This window comes from Gambusia affinis, linkage group LG18 (assembly GCF_019740435.1).
Source record: "Gambusia affinis linkage group LG18, SWU_Gaff_1.0, whole genome shotgun sequence".
Lineage (NCBI taxonomy): Eukaryota > Metazoa > Chordata > Actinopteri > Cyprinodontiformes > Poeciliidae > Gambusia > Gambusia affinis.
In genome coordinates, this window is record NC_057885.1 from 3,439,015 (window position 1) to 3,460,136 (window position 21,122).

General features: G+C 39.7%; 2 protein-coding genes across 2 annotated transcripts; one reads left to right on the forward strand and one right to left on the reverse strand.

The window, feature by feature from the left end:
• Positions 1–3,661: 3,661 nt before the first annotated feature.
• On the forward strand, positions 3,662–6,128 carry si:dkey-6n21.13 (P2Y purinoceptor 3; the record flags this gene model as incomplete). Its single annotated transcript, XM_044098206.1, has 1 exon — positions 3,662–6,128. A coding segment is annotated over one exon (1,425 nt), but the record flags the coding sequence as incomplete, so codon positions are not given.
• A 2,284-nt stretch (positions 6,129–8,412) lies between these two features.
• Positions 8,413–18,841, reverse strand: alox12 (arachidonate 12-lipoxygenase). Its single transcript, XM_044097911.1, has 15 exons — positions 18,660–18,841; positions 16,658–16,804; positions 16,084–16,285; positions 15,630–15,711; positions 15,428–15,550; positions 14,988–15,094; positions 13,633–13,805; positions 13,346–13,489; positions 12,931–13,134; positions 12,475–12,561; positions 11,788–11,957; positions 11,390–11,511; positions 10,635–10,735; positions 10,317–10,487; positions 8,413–9,276 (listed from the first exon to the last, which is right to left on the reverse strand). The coding sequence occupies exons 2-15, from the start codon at positions 16,802–16,804 to the stop codon at positions 9,097–9,099; spliced, it is 2,013 nt and encodes a 670-aa protein (XP_043953846.1). The 5' UTR covers positions 18,660–18,841; the 3' UTR covers positions 8,413–9,096.
• Positions 18,842–21,122: the final 2,281 nt, after the last annotated feature.

The following is a 21,122-nucleotide window of genomic DNA, read 5'->3' on the forward strand; positions in this document are numbered from 1 at the left end:
CAGCATTAGCTGAAACAGTGCAAGTTATTTTTCAGTAAAACATATATATTTATATATATATATATATATATATACATATATATATATATATATATCTGTTTCGTAAAATATATGGATTTAAATTGTTGAAGCACTATCACTCTAGAAAAAGTTTAAAAGTGGGATGTCTAAATTATTTTTAAAGCAAAAAAAAAAAAAAAAAAAATTCAGGTAACCAGGAGGTTAAATCAAATCAAATCCAATTCATCAATGTTTATCTCAAACATTTTATTACTATTTCTATTTTGCTTTTATTATTTTGTCATTTAAAAACATGTGACTGTTTTAGAGTTACAGAAAGCTACAGGGTGTGTGTGTGTGTGTGTGTGTGTGTGTGTGTGTGTGTGTGTGTGTGTGTGTGTGTGTGTGTGGTTGCTGCGGTTACCAAATCCTATAAAATGAAGTTCTGCTGTAACTTCAGACCAGCATTGGACACAAGCTGCCCTTACAGAGAGGGGTTCAGGATGACCTGAAGCTCTGCGGCCATGTTGCCAGGTCAACAGGCTCTGCAGCCTCCTCACTTATTATACATTATGCACTAAAAACCACTGAACAGAAATAGATCTGCATGAGGGCGGAAAGAACTCACTGAAACATTGAAGACTGAACTTGTCTTATTCTTCGTTGGACAAACTCCTCAGCCCACCGAATGGAAAATGTTGTAATGAACTTTAGTTTCTATTCATGTTGTCCTACTGGTACTGTACATATTAGCATTGTGTTCTACATCACATGTATAAATACTCATACATATGTAGATGGCCCACTAACACCTACAGTTTTGATTTTTGTCGCCGTAGGTTATACACATTGTGAGCAAAAATCCTGGTTGACTGAATCTTGTTCTGAAGAAATTCTCTGACTTGTAAAATATCTCAGCGCGTGGCTTGACATGACATTTCACTTTAATTGTGACAGGAATCAATCCTGTGGGGGACAAAACGACCCGTGCACGGAGGATGCATGACGAGACCATGGTCAGGTGTGGTTACTTATTGCTGAATTAATGAGGTAGAAGGGACTGAATCAGCAACATACCCTTGTACACAGGAAGGCAAACATTCACTCTGAATCAGCAGCATGCGACAGGAGGTCAAACAAACCGAGCAAAGGCCCACGCCAACGATGGAGAGCAGGGAGGGTGTTGGAAACCACCGGCTGTCATGAAGAAGCCATAATGTCCTCTGTTCAGTCCGTTACTCACAATCTCTAAGCTGTGTTGGATTCAATTTTCCCTTCATTATAAATTCAGACAGAAATATTCTAGAAAGGTTCATGCAGCCTCTCAGTTTCTGGTCCACAAAACACCACAGGAAGAGTTTTAGTAAAATTTATTAAAATAACACAGAAAGAAACGTGTGACTCATCTACAGGTTGAGGTTTGAAGCGTCACCATTAAAGGGGCATTATTATGTTCTCCAGGCTCATTTTATAGCACAGCCAAGTAACTATGTTACCTTCAGCTGTTACAAAAGTGTGTCAAATATGACTTAAAAAATTGCGACTTTTGTAATTTAACACTTTGAAATTGGGTCTGTCTGTTTAAAAAGTGAGGCTGCACAGTGGAAGTGGCGCAGTGGAACAGTTGGTAGAGCTGTTGCCTTGCAGCAAGAAGGTCCTGGGTTCGATTCCCGGCCGGGGTCTTTCTGCATGGAGTTTGCATGTTCTCCCTGTGCATGCGTGGGTTCTCTCTGGGTTCTCCAGCTTCCTCCCACAGTCCAAAAACATGACTGTCAGGTTAATTGGTTTCTCTAAATTCTCCCTAGGTGTGAGTGTGTGTGTGAATGGTTGTTTGTCTTGTATGTCTTTGTGTTGCCCTGCGACAGACTGGCGACCTGTCCAGGGTGACCCCGCCTCTCGCCCGGTACGCTACACCAGCAACCACCCCGACCCCATTAGGGAAGAAGGGTGTTCAGATAATGGATGGATGGATGTTTAAAAAGTGCTGCTCTTTCTGAAGCTCCCCCTTCAGGAGCGACCAGGCATCACATTGTCATCACTGAGGTTAAGAGTTGCATAATCTTTTACATTTATTTTTTTGTAATTATGTCTGTTTTGCACCATGTGTAACAGAAGACATACTGTGTAGAAAATTCCACTTTCTAGAATATATATTGATATTTTCACAAAAGTCTCTGAAATCAAAGTGAAAATGTTTCAGCTTCTTAACATGACCAGGTTGGTTTGGAATGTTTTCACCTGTAAATTAAAAAAAATGACCACTGGGAAACTGATCTAGGTATTTACTCAGGTTATGTGTGATTCATATAGAAAATTATTTGCTAGTTAAGAAAACATTTAAGTGCAACAAAAAAGAAAAAATAGTGGAAATATTGTAAGAGGGCAAATAGTAAGACTCTCCCCTGCCAATTGTTCACACAATAGATCCGTACTTGGAGTTAAAACGGGTTCATGCAGTACTGCAGTCCAACATGACTGATATCTTAATTGCAGCAGAACTCATAAAAGCTTTTACTTTGTTTTACATTAAACAATAAAACAAATATAAAGATATCAGCAGGTATATCCTGTGGTAATGGATGTCTGGAACTCTGCTAGTACATTTCACATGAAGAACGCCTTCAGTTACACGCCAATAAAAGATTTTTAAGTATGAAAAATGCTCAGTGTTGATGTTCTGTACTTTGAGTGAAAACATTAAAATGCTCGTATTCATCTTTTAGAGCATCAGCTACCATCCACCAACTTTTAGATCCGTCTCTTCTCCATCACACCTGAATCAAATGATCGGCTGATCGCCGGCTGAGTGGCAGGCTGATGGCTGACCTCAGGGACTGGACTTGGGCACCACTAGTTTAGAGTAATGTTGTCAAAGTCCAAAAAAAAAATAAAAACATTTTACTTTCTCATAAGAATAATACCATCGCAGGCACCTTTTCTATCCGGTAGTTTTTACGGTTTCGTTGTTAGAAAGTTTTCCTTTGACTCCTTTTGGTTTTTAATGTATAAATATACAATACTCTAACTGATGAGTCCCATTCTTTTAATATAACAATGTTGTCTAATGCAGCAAAGTCCTAAATCTTGTTTTTAATGAGGTTCATTCTTTTTAGTATTTGGTCTTATTGATTAATATAGAAAAATTTTTGCCAGTACGCACAACACACGCCTCCATTGTGCTATGTAGTCTGTGTTTAAATGTTATGCTGTTCTACTTCCTACTGTGTTGCTAAAGGTTTTCTTAAGGCTGGGGTCAGACACAATGAATAATAAATGCAAAAATAATATACAAACATTTGTTGGTAAATGACACTGCTCTGTTTGTTTCAGTTGTAGCAGTAACTCATTCCTTGGCACAATGCCCAGTGATACTTTACGACACTGCTCTATTTTTAGTTGGAAAAAAAAAAGTGGAAGTAACGTTTCAGGTCATGTGTTTTTGCTAACTGGCTCTGCTGCTGACACGGAAAGTTCTGTCACATCAGTTGAGGAGGAAAGAAGCACAACACACAGCGCTCATCAAACTGATCCAAGGTGACGATTCTCCATCTTTGTTTCTAGGTCAACAACAGTTCACTGACATGGGCGTCCACGTCCAAGACGGTGTGCAGATGTGAAAGCTGCAAACAATTCTCCTGATGGACTCCTGGAGATGAGCTAACCTAGCTTCATCCCGCCCATCCCATCCAGAGCTGAAGAGTTTCCAGACATCAGTGCCACTATGCTCCAGGATGTCCTTAGCTCCTTGTCTCCTTCCACTTCCCCCATGACTCCTCCAGCTTCGTCCTGCAGTATTAATGAATCTTATAAGTACATCTTCCTCCCCATTTGTTACTCTTTTACCTTCATGTTTAGCATTACTTTGAATTCTATCATCCTCTACCGCTCCTTCCATCAAGCCAAGCGCTGGAATGCTTCCCTCATATACATGGTCAACCTGGCCTCCACAGACTTTATGTATGGACTGTCTTTGCCATTTCTTGTGGCCAGTTACATAATGCATGACCGCTGGGTGTTTGGGGACTTCATGTGCCGCCTGGTCCGCTTCCTCTTCTACTTCAACCTCTACTGCTCCATCTTCTTCCTCACTTGCATTTCTGTTCACAGATACCTGGGTATCTGCCACCCGATAAAAGTGATCACCCTGAAGACCAAGAAAGCTGTCAAGAACACTTGTGTGTTGGTGTGGATCGTAGTGTTCGCTTTGACTTGCCCTATTTTCCGGTTTGCCCAGACAAGCTATGTGACCAGAATGGCAGGAACGTGGACCAATGCAAGTAAAACTATGGACAATCAGAGTCACAACATGTCATCGTCAAGGGGCAACATCAGCTATAATAGCCTGGGTTTGCCCCATGAGGAATACCAGAACTGTTGGGATGATGCCATAGACAAAGAATTTCTTGACTACATACCTTATGGGATTATTCTACATTTAATTGGCTTTTTTTTACCCTTTTTCATAATTGCCTGGTGTTACTCTCGGGTAGTTCTCACCATATTTAAGACCCTGCATTCCCAACCCTCATACCGCAAAGGGCCCAGAAATAGTAACAGCAAGGCTGTGGAGAGAAGAGGCAGAAGTGGCTCTGCAGCAGGCGGAAGAGGAAGCAACGGCTTGTTGAGGGGGATAGAAAAGGATGAAGAGGTTTCTGTTTTCCTTGGAGCTCGTTCTCCGTACGCGAGCCGCAGACGTAAATCCATCAGGACCATCATCACCATCACCTTGCTCTTTGCTTTGTGTTTTTTCCCCTTCCATGTGACCAGAACCATCTTTCTGCTGCTGAAGGTCACCGGGAAAGTTTCCTGTGAAACCATGACGACAGTTTCGATGTGCTATAAGGTGACACGGCCGCTAGCGTCCTTCAACGCGTGGCTAAATGCTCTTCTATATTTTCTGACCAAAGACAAGGTGGGAGCTCACTGCTGTCCAGCAGGGAGAACTAGAAGCCCACAGCAGGCTGGACCGCTGCTGCCGCTCAGAATGATGGGAAAAGGAGACGGCCCAGTGGAGGAAACTGTGGGAGATCAGATTAACAACGAGGAAGAGAAAGAATTTCACCATCTGTCACACAAAAACGTATGATTAAAAAAAAAAACACTGAAGGATAGAGAGATAAGTAGATAGACTGAATGAAATAGTGCCAAAGCTATTAACACAAATACTGTCTATTGCTAAATGACATTGATGATGGTATAAATTACACAAATAATACATTTGAAACATAGCTCAACTTTGTAGTTATTTACATTTGTGTGATATGATATGTATACTATTATGGAAGCTGCAGTTTGTGTGTGAACATTTAAAGAGAGCAGGAATTTTAAACTGAAGGAGTTCAAGCATCACAGAAATCTAACGTTGTCTTGGTCTCACCTTTATTAACCCTTTGGTGGAGGATTTTAAAAAATTATTTCATCAAAAATCATCTGGAGATTGGTTATTGATGGGACATAACAGCTCCAAAAAATCCCCACCACTCTTTTAGATACAGATAAGACCGTAGAGAAATATGACTGTATTTACCTATCTTTCCATTCATGCACAGGAGATGAGCAAACACACCAGGCAAGGCACGTTTATTTGCATAGAGGGAAATTCAAAGTGCTGCACAGCAAGAACAACGGAAAAGAAATTGGGGGGGAAAAAAAGGGGAAAAAAAGCCAGATATTTAAAAAGACAGAGGAAGTATCACAAGATAAAAGTTAAACTAAAATTAAGCAAATAAAAATCAGAGACAAGACAGCAGGGATAAAGCAATCTTTGGCTTTCATGGAAAAACAATTGTAAACAATAATGTTTTCAGCCCCGATTGAAACACTTTCTGAACATCTCAGGCTCTGCTGGGATTCCAGAAAATGTATATTTCCAGTTAGTCATTTAGCCTGAATCAACTGGCTGATTGTTTATTTTTCTCTTCTTCTTCTTTTTTATATAGATTTGGATAAAACCTAATTTATTGAAAATGTCTTCTGTGTCATCCTCTTGGTGAAAAGCTGTTTAGTCTTGCGATAGCAGACAGCAGGGTGTTTTATCGACAGACCATTTCGTTGTTGCAGTTCAGGATCCATGATGTGTTTTTCTCACTCTGTGGTCTTTGTTTTTTCATTAAGCTGGACAAAATGCCTTCCCATCCACTAATGGACATTTTGTTTCTAAATTTAAACAATTAGTTTGGATTAATAAAACAAACAAAAAAAAAACAAACAGCAGGTTGTTTGGTCCATTGTTTGGCTTGATTTTTGTCTATTTTAGCCAAAAAAACTCAGTTATTAAGAGAATAAATATATAAAACTTCTTATTTTACTGAAGATTTCTTCTCTGCATATTTACTCTGACAAACACAAACTGCAGGCTGTTGGAAAGTATGAGATATTTATCTGTTTTATCTGTTCTATTTGTTTGTTTGTTTGTTTGTTTGTTTGTCCAGTATCTTGGTAAACTCTCTGGCTTCGGTTGAATGAATCTTTGTGATTTTCATATCTCATTGTTTGTGCAACAGATATTGAGCACCAGATCCAACACAAACCCTTACAAACAGATAAGCAAAAAGGTTCCAGACTTTTATTTTCTGTAGCCCACATTTCCCTATTGAAATATTTTGAATGGCTCTAATTTTACATGTGCTGTCTATGATGATGTGTTCTCTTCATCTCCAAGTGGAAAATCATCATAACTAACAGAAATAAAGGCTTGAAAACATTGTTCCTTGTGTAGTTCATCTATATGACGTTTCAGTTGGTGAACTTTGCTGAAACAGCTTTTCAAAAGGTTACTGTAATTTATTAAATGGATCAGTGGAAAACAATATTCATGACGTTGGCATGGTGACGTTTTGGTTTACGTCAAAATGGGTGGAGAGTTATGAAATGTTTCTCCTCGTTCAGCGCTCTGGTGTGGTCTGAGACCAGCGCTCTCATCTTCTCCAACAGCCAGCCTCTTTTCCGCCAAGCTTGACTTGTGAAAAAATTACATAAAAAAATACATGAGAGTCAGACACACAGTGAGCACAGGGACCAGTCTGTTGTGCACAGAGGCAGCTCCGTCGCTTTGCTTTTTGCACACGCCCCTAAAATAACCGGACACCTGTTTGTCCTTCCAGTTGTTGAAGAATCTCCCATTGCACATCTCTGGCATTTAAAGTAGACTCCTGACAAACAGAGCTTCCTGTGAGAGAAAACACTTTTATTCCTCTTTGGTTCCTCTCTTCACTCAGTCTTTCCCTTTTCGTCCAGATGTTTCACAGTCTGTTCTGTCCTTTCAGAGTGGCAGCGTCTTGCAGTAGCTCTGAACTTTCATTGAGATTTTTTTTCTCTTTCAAAATTTCATTCCTTCCGTTTTGGAGGAAAATTGCCTTTTTTTGGACAACTGTTCCTTCTTATGTGGATGCTGTGTAGTTGGACTGATTCTGGGCAATATTTTTCATATTTTTGCTGTTTCGTTATGAAGCTTAACCGGGTGGTTTAAGCATCTAATCAGCAGCTGATTAACATGGGAAAAGCTGAAATAATACAAGTGAAGTTAAAAATCCCAGGGGAGCAGAAAAGGAGGCAGAACAGGAGCGAAGAGGAGAGAGAGGAGGAAGTTTCCATCCATCTTGATGGGCAACATGAGATGGATAAACAGCCAACACACGTCAGCATCTACAAAAACACTTTGAAGAATGTGAATTCATGAGTTACAACATTTAATTTCCCTTTGGGATCAATAAAAGCATTTTTGAATTTGAGTTCTGAACTCATGAAATTTTAGTGCATGACATTAACTCACATCTTTCTCCACAATGGGAGATCCGAACCACCCTGGCGTTCTCATGTGGTGTGTACATTCGCAGGACGTCATTGTCATTATTCTGCTGTGTGCAGGGTCGTCCTCTGTAGAGCGTTGGTGTCCATAGTTAAGTCCAAAGAGGCAGGATTGACTCAGATAGGAGGCTAAGAGGTGAGGTGGGATAGATCTGCATTTCCTTTATCTGTGCTCTCTGTCCCCTGCACCTTTTCCAACAGTTACAAATATTTAACGCATTGTTAACATGTCGTAACGTGTTTTTAAGAGACGCCATTAAACGTAGCAGGAACGTTTAGCTGCTCGTGAAAGAGTCATGCTGCTGTGTAGAACCGCATGTCCATGTTAGAATCATGGCAGCAAAACAAGTTGACAGCTGAAATAACAGCAAATATTGCCAAAATGGAGAGCAGTAGAAGAAGAAAGTCAGAAGAAGTGGTTGATTTGTTCTTCAGTAGAATTAACCCATGGCAGCACAACTATAGAAATAGTTCAGGAGAACTTAAACCAGTCGAACTATAAGCTTTATCAAAAAGGAAAGTTTTAAGCTTAGCTGGTTCCACTATGCAGGAACCTGAAAAGAATCCCTGATTCTAGTTTTAGAGATTCAATAAATTAGGACTGTATTGAAATGTAACTTTATTTTAGCTGCTCAATCCATCAAGTGAAGCAAATCATGTAGGTTAATTCCACACAGACTGATGTTTTTTAGCCTTTATTTTTATTAACCACAACAACTTTCTAATTATAGCTTAATGAAAACATTTAAGATTCAAATATTTTATCAGATCAATAAAGTCATTGCAATATACTTATGTGCACTAAACGAAAAGCAGGTTGATTACATGCTTAGATTCTTTTCAAAAGGTAGTTTTACTCATTGGAACACATAACATATTGAATATGATTGAATATGTTTGGTCGCCTTTGTTCCCTGTTTTGATAAACTGTCAGACGCCAGAGAAACATGTAAGTTATTCCCAGAACATTGTAAAAATACCAGCCATGTCAAGCCTTCTCATGTATGCTTTGCTTGGTTATCACCCAAACACAGCATCGTTTCTTGGTTCATAATTATGGATTCTTTAAAAATGTTGCAACAGTTTTAATAGAACCACTCACCTAATCATGCTAACAGCTTAGCATAAAGCTTAGATTTTTTGGATTAAATAAACCTATCGCCATGTTTGATGAAATCCATCACCATCCTTTACTGCATCAGACAGACAGTCTGGTTCCTTTTTCTTCAAAGTTTCAAAAGAAATCAAACACTGCTCAAGATAGACAAAGAATAGACATCGAATGTGTTTCTATATGGTGATGCTGTTTTCTATGCGGCTGGGCAGAAGGACGAGGTACTGGAGGTCCAGTCCTGCATTCTGATCCAGGATCTGTTTCTCGATCTCCTTCAGCTTCATCCGGAACGTTTCAATCAGTTCCAGGGCCAGAGACTCGGTGAAGAGTTCCTGTGTGTACTGGCCCAAAGGAATCTGGGCAAAAACAAACAGCAAGCAGTTAAAAAGAAGTGGTTTCATTTCACTGAATACAGGATAAAACAGTAAAGACACCTGTTAATCATCAATAATGTGACCACCGTGGACTGAACCATTAGAGTAACACTTCATTTAACGGGTTGTGAGTAAGACTGTCATGACACTGTTATAAACATGACATGACACCTGTCATAAACATAACACCTGTCATAAACATGACATAACACCTGTCATAAACATAACACCTGTCATAAACATGACACCTGTCATAAACATAACACCTGTCATAAACATGACACCTGTCATAAACATAACACCTGTCATAAACATGACACCTGTCATAAACATAACACCTGTCATAAACATGACACCTGTCATGAACATGAGTACGTCTTCATGAATATTTATGACTGTTGTCACAAATGTCATTCGGTAAATCATGACACTTTTAATACAAAGTTGACATTATTCAAAATGTCTTTGTTATGACAACTTGACATTAACCAAGAAATCATGGTCTGACAAAAATTTGTTCAGCGGGTAACCAAAGCATAAAACATTAGAAAAATGAAGTTTGCCTTATAAGTAAATCAGCTCTTTCAATGATTAGCCAAAACTTTTTGAAATCCTCATGGAGTCAATATTTACATTTTTATACTGATTTAAAATGTTCTTAAGACCTTCCCAAACCAAACCCATGAAGAGCTCAAATCTCCTCTGGTTTCGGTCAGCTCGTTGGATCATCACCTGACTTCCACAGAGTAGAGCGAACCCAGCCAAATGTCTGACTTTTAAATGCACTAAATTAATGATTTGCACCTTATGCAATGCAACATGTCATTTTAAGTGAAATAATGAGGAAATGAAGCTTTTAAAATGGCATCGGACAGAAAACTTTCCTCTCTTCTGTTTAGATTTCGTATTCCTCTTATGTTCTTTAGTGGTGTTGTAATTTAAATTAAAAGCTCATACAGAATCTCAAAGGGTGTCCTCATTTTTTCCTCCTGACTGTATGATGAGTAAAATCACAGACTCACTGCGTCTGGCTGCGCTCGTCCCAGATGCCATGTGATCGCCATCTGCACACAGGACTGGCCCACATCAGGAAGGGAGGCCATGATCATTTCCATGGTAACAGCATCTTTATCTGACGGTGGGGGGAGTCTCATGGTGCATGGGGTGTTGGGAACCCAGGCACACCAGTCAAACTAAAAACAACAAAACACTGGTTGGAGTGGAGACTGTGGACAGAACAGCGCCCCCTTCGGGTTTAATCCATCAGCAAGACATTTCAAAGCTGTAATTTAGTTGGTTTGGTCATTTCAGAGCTTTTAGTGTGAATTACTTGTTGGTACCTGTCCATTGTTAGTTGCGGCATGCTGAGCTGTGCTCGTGAAGATGACCACAGCCAGTACAGTGGACAGTTCCTCTTTGCTGCAGAGTTTATTTGACAGACCTAAAAAAAAAAAAAAAATTAACACAACAAAGAGGACAAAAAAAAAAATTCTGTAATACTTCATCAACTCTTCACCTCTCCGTTGACAAAAACAAAAACCTCTCTCATGAAATCATTTATTGAGCTTTAGGACTTTTGGAGTGTTTTCACACCTGATGGTCTGGCAGACTGGTAGTAAACACTCTTTGGTCTGAGGGCATGAATGAATGGTTGTTTTCTGTGTTTCTGTGTTGCCTTGTCTCACTCACTGGCAGCTGGAGTTAGGCATTAACCTCCCTGCATCCTGACACATACACTAATATGTATGTATGGATATAGGTATGGATGTATGGAGCACATGGTACCAAGACAAGTAGATCTTTTTAGAGGAAAGTTAGAATGGATGGTTGGATGGACGTCACTAGAAGTGGAACAACATGGGGAAGCAAACTTTAGAGCCTTGCTCTGATTTCTGCCTGTTCTTCTGTCCAACAGGTGTTAGACCTGTTGCCTTGACAACCCAGACATCCCTCTTTCTCTTGCTTGCTGACACTTTTACAGACATGAACTGGCCAAGCCAAAAGAGTAAAAGCTTGATCATTGGACACTCGTTGGCATGTTTCCAACATAAATAAACACAACTTTTTCCATAAAGAATCACTAAGAATGACTTACCAAAGTTGGGAAGTTCAGTGAAGCCTTCCTCTGTTATGTCTTTGATCCAGGCTTGCAGCTCCGGGTCCTCCTCCACATTCTGGTCTGTGTGGTAGTACAGACTCACCATATCTGAGACGAAACTAAGCAGAGACCTGCAGTTATTTATTATGCACCTATAAGAAACTAAAGAGTGGTGTTCTGTATGACTCTCCAGGTGGAGAATAGGAGGCTTAGACAACATAGTGAGTTAACACTGTAAAAATCATATCGAACTTTGGTTCTACATCATTCTACAGAATTGAGAGATCATATACCGCAAACAGGACTGGTTTGAGGTACATGGTGAGACTAAATCTTACATTTTCTAATAAAGGAAAACTAAAGATGAAAAGTCAGATGTACAAAGATAAAGGTACCCATGAATGGCTTCCCACAGCATCAGGGAATTTTCTCTGTAGAAATAGTTGGGGACCTGAAACACCCCTCTATCAGTGAAGTCAAAGTGTGGCTGAAGGGAGCGATATGTCAACACCTTGAATTCCCTCTGGGCAAGAATCAGGAGGCCATCACCGCCTGTAGACACAACCTGTCCACCAACAGGACGACAGTCACCACCAGCCTCAGACTGCAACCGATGCTACAGAGGGAGAGCTTAAACATTTTTGATATTTTCACATAATATCTATAAAAAGGGTAGCACTTTATTTGAAGGGGTGTGCATCAGACTGACATGACACTGTCATGAACACGACAGAACACCTGACATGAAGATGAATTAGTGTTCATGAATGTTTACAACTATTGTCAAAGTGTCATTCGGTAAATAATTACACTTTTAACGTAAAGTTGATACTTTTATTGGACTTTTAATTCACATTTTAGTGCAACTTTGCATTGGAAGTGTCATTATTTACCGAATGACACTTCATGACAAAAGTCACAAACATTCATGAAGACTCCTTCATCGTCATAAGAGATGCTATGTCATGTTTATGACAGTGTCATGTCGCTCTTATGCACACCCTTTCAAATAAAGTGTTACCATAAAAAGACTGTTGCTCTTGGTGTCGTTGGCATTTCTAGAGAATAATGTAGCGGTATACTCGTTTGAAAATGCCGTTGGGAGAGATGAGCTGAGTTCGCCCCCTGCAGTTGATCTCCAGTGTGTAGCGCAGATGAGGAGCCAGGAGCTGCAAAAATGAGAAACACAAGGAGTAACATGGACCAGTGTCAAAATAAAAATGCTAAGTATTATCAAATCAAACAAGGCAGGCAGGTTTCAGGTAATAATAAAAAAAGAAAAGACTCAGCTTTTCTATCACCTCATTGTTCCAACTATTAAACTCTTCATCCTACCCAAATATACATATGATCTGCATGATTGGATACATTTTTGGAACAATATACCTTATGTAAGCAGCATAGCATTAATTGTCAGAAAATTCCACATTTAAGTGGCTCAAATTCCAAAACTTCATTTAACTTAACTTAATTTGCTCAAATCTGTCAACACGTATGAAACTGCCCAGAATGTGACGGATGCCGCAAGCAGTACTGACCTTGTATATGGGGTGGACCGCAGGCAGCTGTCGAAGAGTTGCGACACAGAACACCTCCACCACCAGGTGAGTCCGGAGCAGGTGAGACAGAAGCTGGAAAACCTGGAATTCTGAGTGGCGAACCCACATCTTGGCCAGCAGCCAGGCCAGAGGAGGGTCTCTGGGCAGGAATATGGGCATGTCCAGGTTTGGAGTCTGCTCCAGCTGAAGGCAAAGCAAAGGAGAGTGAAGGCATTAACGACTCCTACACGTGAAAAAAAAAAAAAAAAAACATGAGGCTTTACCACCAACCATCAGTTTTCTGAGGATCATACTGACAACTTCTCCAATAACCTTTTATCAGTTGAGTACATTCTCGGTGTTTGCAGTGACATCATTTAGCATTTTTGAAGTAAAACCAGTTTAAATGTAATACTTGGATTGCAATAGGAATGAGTCCTTCATCTGGATGCTGGTACAGGAGGCAGAGCGGAGCAGCGATGAACTGAGGTTTGCCCTTGATTGTGTTTGCAGGAACCCCGTCCATGATGGCGTAGTCCAGCAGGAATATGTTTCCCGCCTGGAGAGATTAAACACAGGAGCATAGAAATAGAGGACCAGAGTGTGTAACTTTAGAGAATAATCCTTTTAAATGTAAAAATAAAATGTATCTGATAAATAAGCGCATCTGCTGTGAAAACAGAATTTGAATTTTTCCTCCACCTTGAGTTCTTTGTCCAGGTTGGTTTTTGCTGGCATTGAGCTCTGGACCATATCTGATGTGACGGGGAAGTTTCCTGGCAGAACCGAACACTTCCTGATCATTCTTGGGTTGCTGCCGTTCAAACACTGGTAGCCGAAGAGCCAGTCCTCCTTCCAGTGATCCATGCAGTACTCTTAAATCACGACATCCATGTTTGCATTACTAAATACAGTTTTTAAATATCAAAAAAGTAACTCAACTCGATCCGATCTGCTTTATTGTTCTTTTTAAAAAAGCAGCAAACATTAGTTTAAGATGCCGTCTATGAGCTACAGCTAACATCTGTTAGAATGTTAAATAATTTGTAAATTCATGTGAATTGAATAACTTTATTTTCTACAAACCCTACTCCAGGTCTTTTTCACAATGTCACTTCCTGTTCTGCTTGGACAAATAATTCCAGCAAGAGGTACATAACCTGAAAAATACATGTCTTTAAAATTAACTTTAACAAAAAAAAAAAAAAAAAATTATTCAAAATTGACCACCACTGCCATTCTTCTGCCTCTGTGTGGTGGGAATTCGGGGGAATCAATCTCCTGTCATCTGCTAATCTGAGATTAGGTTGTGAAGGGTTGTGTCCAACGGTTAAACTCTCTGCCCAGTGATATTCTCCATTAGACATCTACTTAAAGTCCAGAAATGTTATGTACACTCTCCAGAGAGCGTGAGGGTCTGTGCCCAGGTCTTCTTCCAGTTGGAAGTACCCAGGAAATTTTGACCAGGAGGCGTTCTAATCAGAGGCTTTAATAATCTAAATGCATAGAAGCAGCTGATTAAGTATCTCGGGATCTTTTTCAAGAGTGAGGGAAAAATGGAGCCAGAGATCAGCCGGTTGATAGGTGCAGCGTCTGCAGTGAACAGGGGCTGCGCTGGGAAAGATGGATGGATTTGAGTTCAACTTGTTTCACGTGAAAAGTGTGTTGAAATGATGCACGTTGTGAACTGGTGCCATATTCATAAAGTCAAATAAAGTTAAAATGAGTTGAATTATGTTGTATCAAAGCAGCCGTTGTGATTAAACTGCAGGTGGGAAAAAACCCATTTCTGCATTACTGCATATTATCACAACACAGCGCACTTTCTCATTATGAACAATTAGGTAATTTATTTGTAATGTGTGTAGTTCTGAAATTAGAATTCCGATTTTTTTCCTTTTCGCTGCTTAGTTGACATATTGCTCTCTTTCTTTCTTTAGAATCCCTCATGAAGGACTTGTTGACACTTCTGACTAAATTATTTATTGAGAATAAAACCTAAAAATGTTTTGCTGTCAGCTATAATAGATCCTTATATATAATATACGTTTGGTTACCAGCTATTGGGCTCCTCAGTTTCCAGAAGATGCGTTTGAAGTCATCCAGGTCACTCCATGATTTCCCAAAAGTGATGGCCAGCTTCTTCAGGGACAGCTCAAGCAAGCTAAGGAAGAAGACCCATTTTCACATTTATTGTCACTTACGCCGGTATCAAGGATGACCTGTCCTCTGCTGGGGAGGAAAAGTCTGAAAGGTTTTGTTTAGAAATAGAAATAATCTCCAACGTAACATCCTTTAGGTTTGGGAAAATGTCTGGGTTTGCATTTGTCAACTGCATCCTCTCTCTCCCATCAGTTTGTCTAAAAATTTATCACCAACACCAAGAGTTATGTTTAAAGAGACGAATAGAAGTCGATACAAAGTCCTAAAATTTATAGAAATACAAATCTGTGTGTGTTTTTGTGCATGCGTGTGTGTGTGTGTGTGTGTCACTCACGCATATTGCAATGAATGTTCAAAATCACTTCTCTTCTCGTTGTCGAAGCGAACATCTTGGGGTAAGTCAGTTTCTGTTTTGGCATCAACACATCTAGGAATCCCAGTGGCCCACGTTACCCACCTGACAAACACAGACCAACTTTAAATCACAGCGATGGGATAAGAAATAATTCTTCATTGCTTCATTGTATTTGTGGGACCTGAAGGTATTTTGTCTCTCTTGCAACTCCGCCTTCCTGTGTTGCAGCAACTTTGCTGAGGAGTCATCCACCAGGGTCTGTGCTGTGAATGCAGAGAAGAAATCAGACGTGTTCTGTGAGGCCAGATGAACATATGGATTTAGCAGCATGTGTCAATAAAACTGTTGTTCTTTGCCGTCTCCTTCTTTATTCCCAAAATCAGAACATGTACCTTCCAAATCGGGGAGTGTGGTTTTAACGTTCATCTCTCAGAGTGAACTGTGTGTAACCAAGTGGTTTGGATCATTCAATAATCAAACATATGGGTCACATAGATGTCAGAGTGACACTAGGTATGTGAAGGAACATGTCAAGTCAGCATGCAAGCAGCATTCACTTTCAATTCTTTAAATGTACATCATCTTAACTCAGTTGAAGTTGAGTCTTGGTAGTTTAATGCTGAATTTCCTCCTACCTGTTCCTTCTCTTATTTCCACCCTGGCATTTCCTACAAGCCAGCGGTAACATGGGAATGTCAAAAGTCGTTTTTCTCCTGGAGGTTCCACTGTCACATAACGACAGAACCAGTTGTCTTCAACAAAATACTTTTCTTTCTCCAGTCGAACCAGTAAGAGGGACCCTAAAGGCTCCTTGCTGGTCACCTTGTACTGGTCCACCTGATGACGAATGGAAAGAAAAGGGAAACAGTCTGTAACATTTTAACATTTCAGTAGGACTTGGGCAGTTATTCATGTGTGCATTCTCATGATAATGCTGATTATTGTTATTAGGATTATTAAGATAATTATGATCATTATGATTATTTTAATTTGAGGGGACATTTTTGTATGATTGCAGAAAAATGTTTTTCGACCAAAGCAACATTTTTCACTCATGCAGCCAGTGCATGAATAAAAATCTAACTGGAGCATTAGTTTGTGCTTATAGGGGTCTCTGCAGATACAACCCAGCCTTGCTCTTACAGAAATGGAAAGATGCAGTGTCTTCATCATGGGACAGATTGCCACCATTCAATTTCACACACTCACTGATCCTCGACAGAAATCAAGTCCAGGGTTGTCCAGCAGGGTGCGCTCACTTTCCCCTTCTTCCCCTATAAGCGTCATGAAGATGTAGTTGTTGGTGCCTGAGTACTCTGATGTCCCAGTTGCCACGGTGACCGTGTAGACCTCCATCTGAAGATGTACATACAGAAAACAAACTAGTGATGTTCGGAAAGAAGAAGAAATGTGATTCACACATGATGAATTTAAGGACAGTTTCATTTTTTAAGCAGCTGTGAAACAAAATTATTTACAGAAATGTTCTCCATCTCAGAAGATGGTGAGAAATGTCTGCAGTTTGTGGTGATTTCCTGGTTTCTGCGATTTGCTGTAAGAAAACCAGTTTGGTGTTTGATTTCAAAATGCTTTTATTTGGAAAAAATATGTTGTGTGTCACAAATAAAGTGACTGCAAAAAAAAAATTTTAAAAAAATAAAAAATGGGAAAAAGTGTAACCAGTAAAATTTTCATGGTAGAGTTATCCAAATGTTAAAAAAATAAATTTAAAAAATCATTTCAGGGCATCTGGAGAGGTATTTTCCTGTTATTGGTGAGAAACAGCTGCAACGTGTCTCTGAAATACTTCAGTGTTGGAAAAACATGTTCAGTCTCCAGATAAGGACATTTCTAATCAGGTTTGTCCAAACTGTTTACAAATAGCTCCTTCTCCCTGACCGTGGTTTTAACCAGTGCTGCCGTCAGCCTCTATGAAGATTCACCTCCAGCTGCAGATCTTGCTTAATCCTTCCCCATGTTTTCTACCCCAGCTGTCCATTCATTTGATGACCAAACATAAACAGAGTATGTTTGTCATACAGTCACAGGAGTAAAAATCCCTCACTGCCCTGACTTCATGGTCATCATACATCACTCCTACTCCTCAGCTAAACTAAAGACTGGTTCTTATTTTTGCCCAAAGTCAACAATAAGTATGTTTTTTAAAACTGCAAACGTTAGTAAAAAAAAAAATAAATAAATAAAAACACATTTTCAGATTGGTTGTTTTCTTTGAATTATTATTTAAAGTATTTAAATAAAAATAAATACAGTTTAAATGAGAATAAACTGAAGCATGAGTGTGTATGTCACGCTGAAATACACAGAGCTGTTCCTGCTTAATCAACAACTACTGTGAGCCAATCCCTGGAGTTTGGAAATCTCTACTTGCAACAGGATTTCATGGTTTGATAAGTGGAACATGCTGAACTCATTGAGAAACTAAATGTATTCCTCCAGGAAATGTTCCTACCCAATATGTGAAAACAAGACAGAGCCACGCTTTAAAATGGTGCTTCAGCGACGTGGAAGCTTATCTGAATGATTTGAAATTTACAATTAAGCAAATGTCTAAGCCACATATTTGCAAAGTTTGCAGTGAGAGATGCATTGTGTGATACGGAAGGTGATACTTTCCCCAGGCATCATGACTGCTAATGAGAACATCTTGGTCTTCCCATCACTCACGATTTTACAGTACATACAGTTTCTAAGTCTTTGTTGCAAATAATGTTTTATAATAAACACACACACATGCACACACATAAATGCAAGTGAGCATATGAGTAAAATATAAAGAAACATGCTAATTCTTTGCTTTAACAAATAAATTGAAATTGGAGCCCTTTTAACATTCCTCTTTATAACACCTGAATATTGGCGCTGACAATATGGTGAGGTCCGAGGCCTCACTAATATTTTATATTTCTGTTTTATGAACATGGGTAGTATTTCCTGCTTCAGGGACTCAGAGAAAGCTCTTCCCCGGTCAGCTCCAAACTCTACATGCAAGACATTTTTAGTTAAAATGTCACCTGTTTGACCTCTCTCTGATTTTCACTTATAATCAGCAGCACTTGTCAATAAAAGTTTAGGACGCAGCCTGTGAGAGCCACCATTTGAGGGGAAGTCTTTAAAAAGCTCTTACTGTTGATCTTAGAAGAACCCCCCCCCCCACTAAGACATCAACCTGTCATCAAATCAAACTGACCTTGTTTTCCAGCAGATTTCCTCTCAACCAGCTCGTCGCCTGACTACTTGCTGGTTTCGTCCTCTCAGCTCAGAGCTCTGTTTCGTCTCTCTTCCTCCTCCTGAATAGTTCCAGCAGGAACATTCAACTGGCTACAGCCGCTGAGTAACTGCGCAGCTCTCAGTCACTCCTACTCTTCACTACTGTGAACATACACACCCACATGCCCACACACAGAGAGAGAGAGGGAGGAAAGAGATTTTTAGCAAGATGAAGGAAGTTGGGTCAAAAGGAATGACAAAACCAGCTACACCTTACTCAAAAACCAAATTGAATGCATGTATAATGTTTTTCATTTTACATTTTTCAAATGTAAAAGGTTATATTTCACACAGAAAGCACAACGTACAGAGAAACACTTTTGTTAAAAAAGCCACTGAAATTGTGGATAGTAGTAAACAACTCAGTCCACCTGATCACCCGCAGCTCTACCACAGAGAGTAGATTCAGAACCTTCACACTGATATTGTACAAGACTTTCTTCCCAAAGACTTCAAAGCAACCTAGTAGTGAAGTTTATGAAGACAGACACACTGCCCACTGATGGAAAAGCAGGAGAGACAGTAATGGAAGGAAACACACACTCATAGTCATCATCATCCCATTGGTTAGACAGTTAGCAGCAAACACTTTGATGGAGTCTGGCAGAGAAGCAAAGGGGCTTCTTATTTGAGCCCTAGCATGAAACTGTTGGAGCACACACCCAAACACTCTGCGAGGTTGAGCACAGCATCATGAGATGATGCAGCTTCACACAGCATATCAGAGACCAGCTGTCACCTAACTTGTCACCTAACTGCTCACTGGTTTCTGTCCATCTGACCGCTCTAAGTTTGGTTCATCTCTCTTCTCTTTCCTTAAGTGGCTCCACAGTCGGTGAGCAGGCCTCTGTCACTCCTACTATACAGCTGGATGACATGACAATCCTGGAAGAATGACAACCAGTGAGAACAGAGTTCACTTTGTGTAAAAAGGTTAAACTGCAAAAGAACACAACCAGTTACTTTGAAAAAGTAACTTTAGTCGGATTACTGATTACTCCTTGAAAAAGTAATTTAGTTAGATCACTGAATAATTGATTTGGAAAGTAACCAAGTTAGATTAAAAGTTACTTATTTAGTTACTTTCAGCAGCTGTTGACAACAACCCTCGGCCACTTGTGAAAATGACAGTGAGCTTTGCCAATTCTTCCAGCAACAAGTTGCGGATCTGCCTCCTCCCTCCATTGTTTCATTTGTGTCACAGCTGCTAACTGTTGCCATAGAGATGGCGGTCGCTCCCCAAAACCCACAGAGGAAATAAAATTACAAAAGAAAGTAGTAACGCCACAGCCAGTGACGTCACAGACAGTGATGTCACAGACATTGACGTAACAGTCAGTGATGTCACAGTCAGTGACATCACAGTCAGTGACGTAACAGTCAGTGATGTCACAGCCAGTGACGTAACAGTCAGTGACGTAACAGTCAGTGACGTAACAATCAGTGACGTAACAGCCAGTGACGTAACAGCCAGTGACGTCACAGTCAGTGATGTCACAGTCAGTGATGTCACAGTCAGTGATGTCGTTTCAAAGTTACTGACATCACTGACTTTGACAGCCTTAACATGTAGATGTGGGGTGGAATTCTGTGTGTTTCAGTTTAGTTAAAAAAAATTTAAAAAGGCAACTTAAACACCAACTCTGACAGATCATCAGTTGAGCAGTTTGAGTGTTTAAGTGACCTAATCAACCACCATTGTTTTAGATTAGCTAATAATAGCGGTAGCTAATCTAATAATCTCAAATAGACAGCGAGCCTGAAAACATGAACTTGTTACGGACTGAAAATTCTGTTCTTTGTGTGGGAATATTATTACTATATTATAATTATTATAACTTTCGTGCTGCAAGGCAACAGTGCTACCAACGGTGCCACTGCGCAGACCTGATGTTTCATTTTTAATATTTTACTCATTAAATTTATTTTTTATTCACACTTTAAAGACCAGTTGACCAAACAGTCATGGTTTCAGACTGTGGCCAGGGAGCCAGAGCACCTGAGAGAACCAGAAACAGGAAATTGAATTAAATGTAAAGCAAAGCTGTCAATGCTTGACTTGATGATCCCAACAAATAAGCAAGTCCACAGAGAGAATATAGATAAAACAAAAATGTGAGAAATACCACTAAAGTAAATAACAACCCAAGGAATGCATAAGATACACAAACCGTCGTTCATCTCTGTGTTTGCTGAAAACAAGAGAGAGGTAATATTCTTTGGAAACAATAAAAAGATCTGGAGGGTCAGTCCCTTCTAGGGCTGCCAGGCATGGATCTGGAGGAATGTTCTGCTCTTAGTTACTTGAGTGCAATTTTTGGGTAATCTATACTTCATGCCCTAAGATATTTTTCTAAGCATTGCATGTTTTAAAAAGCTGACA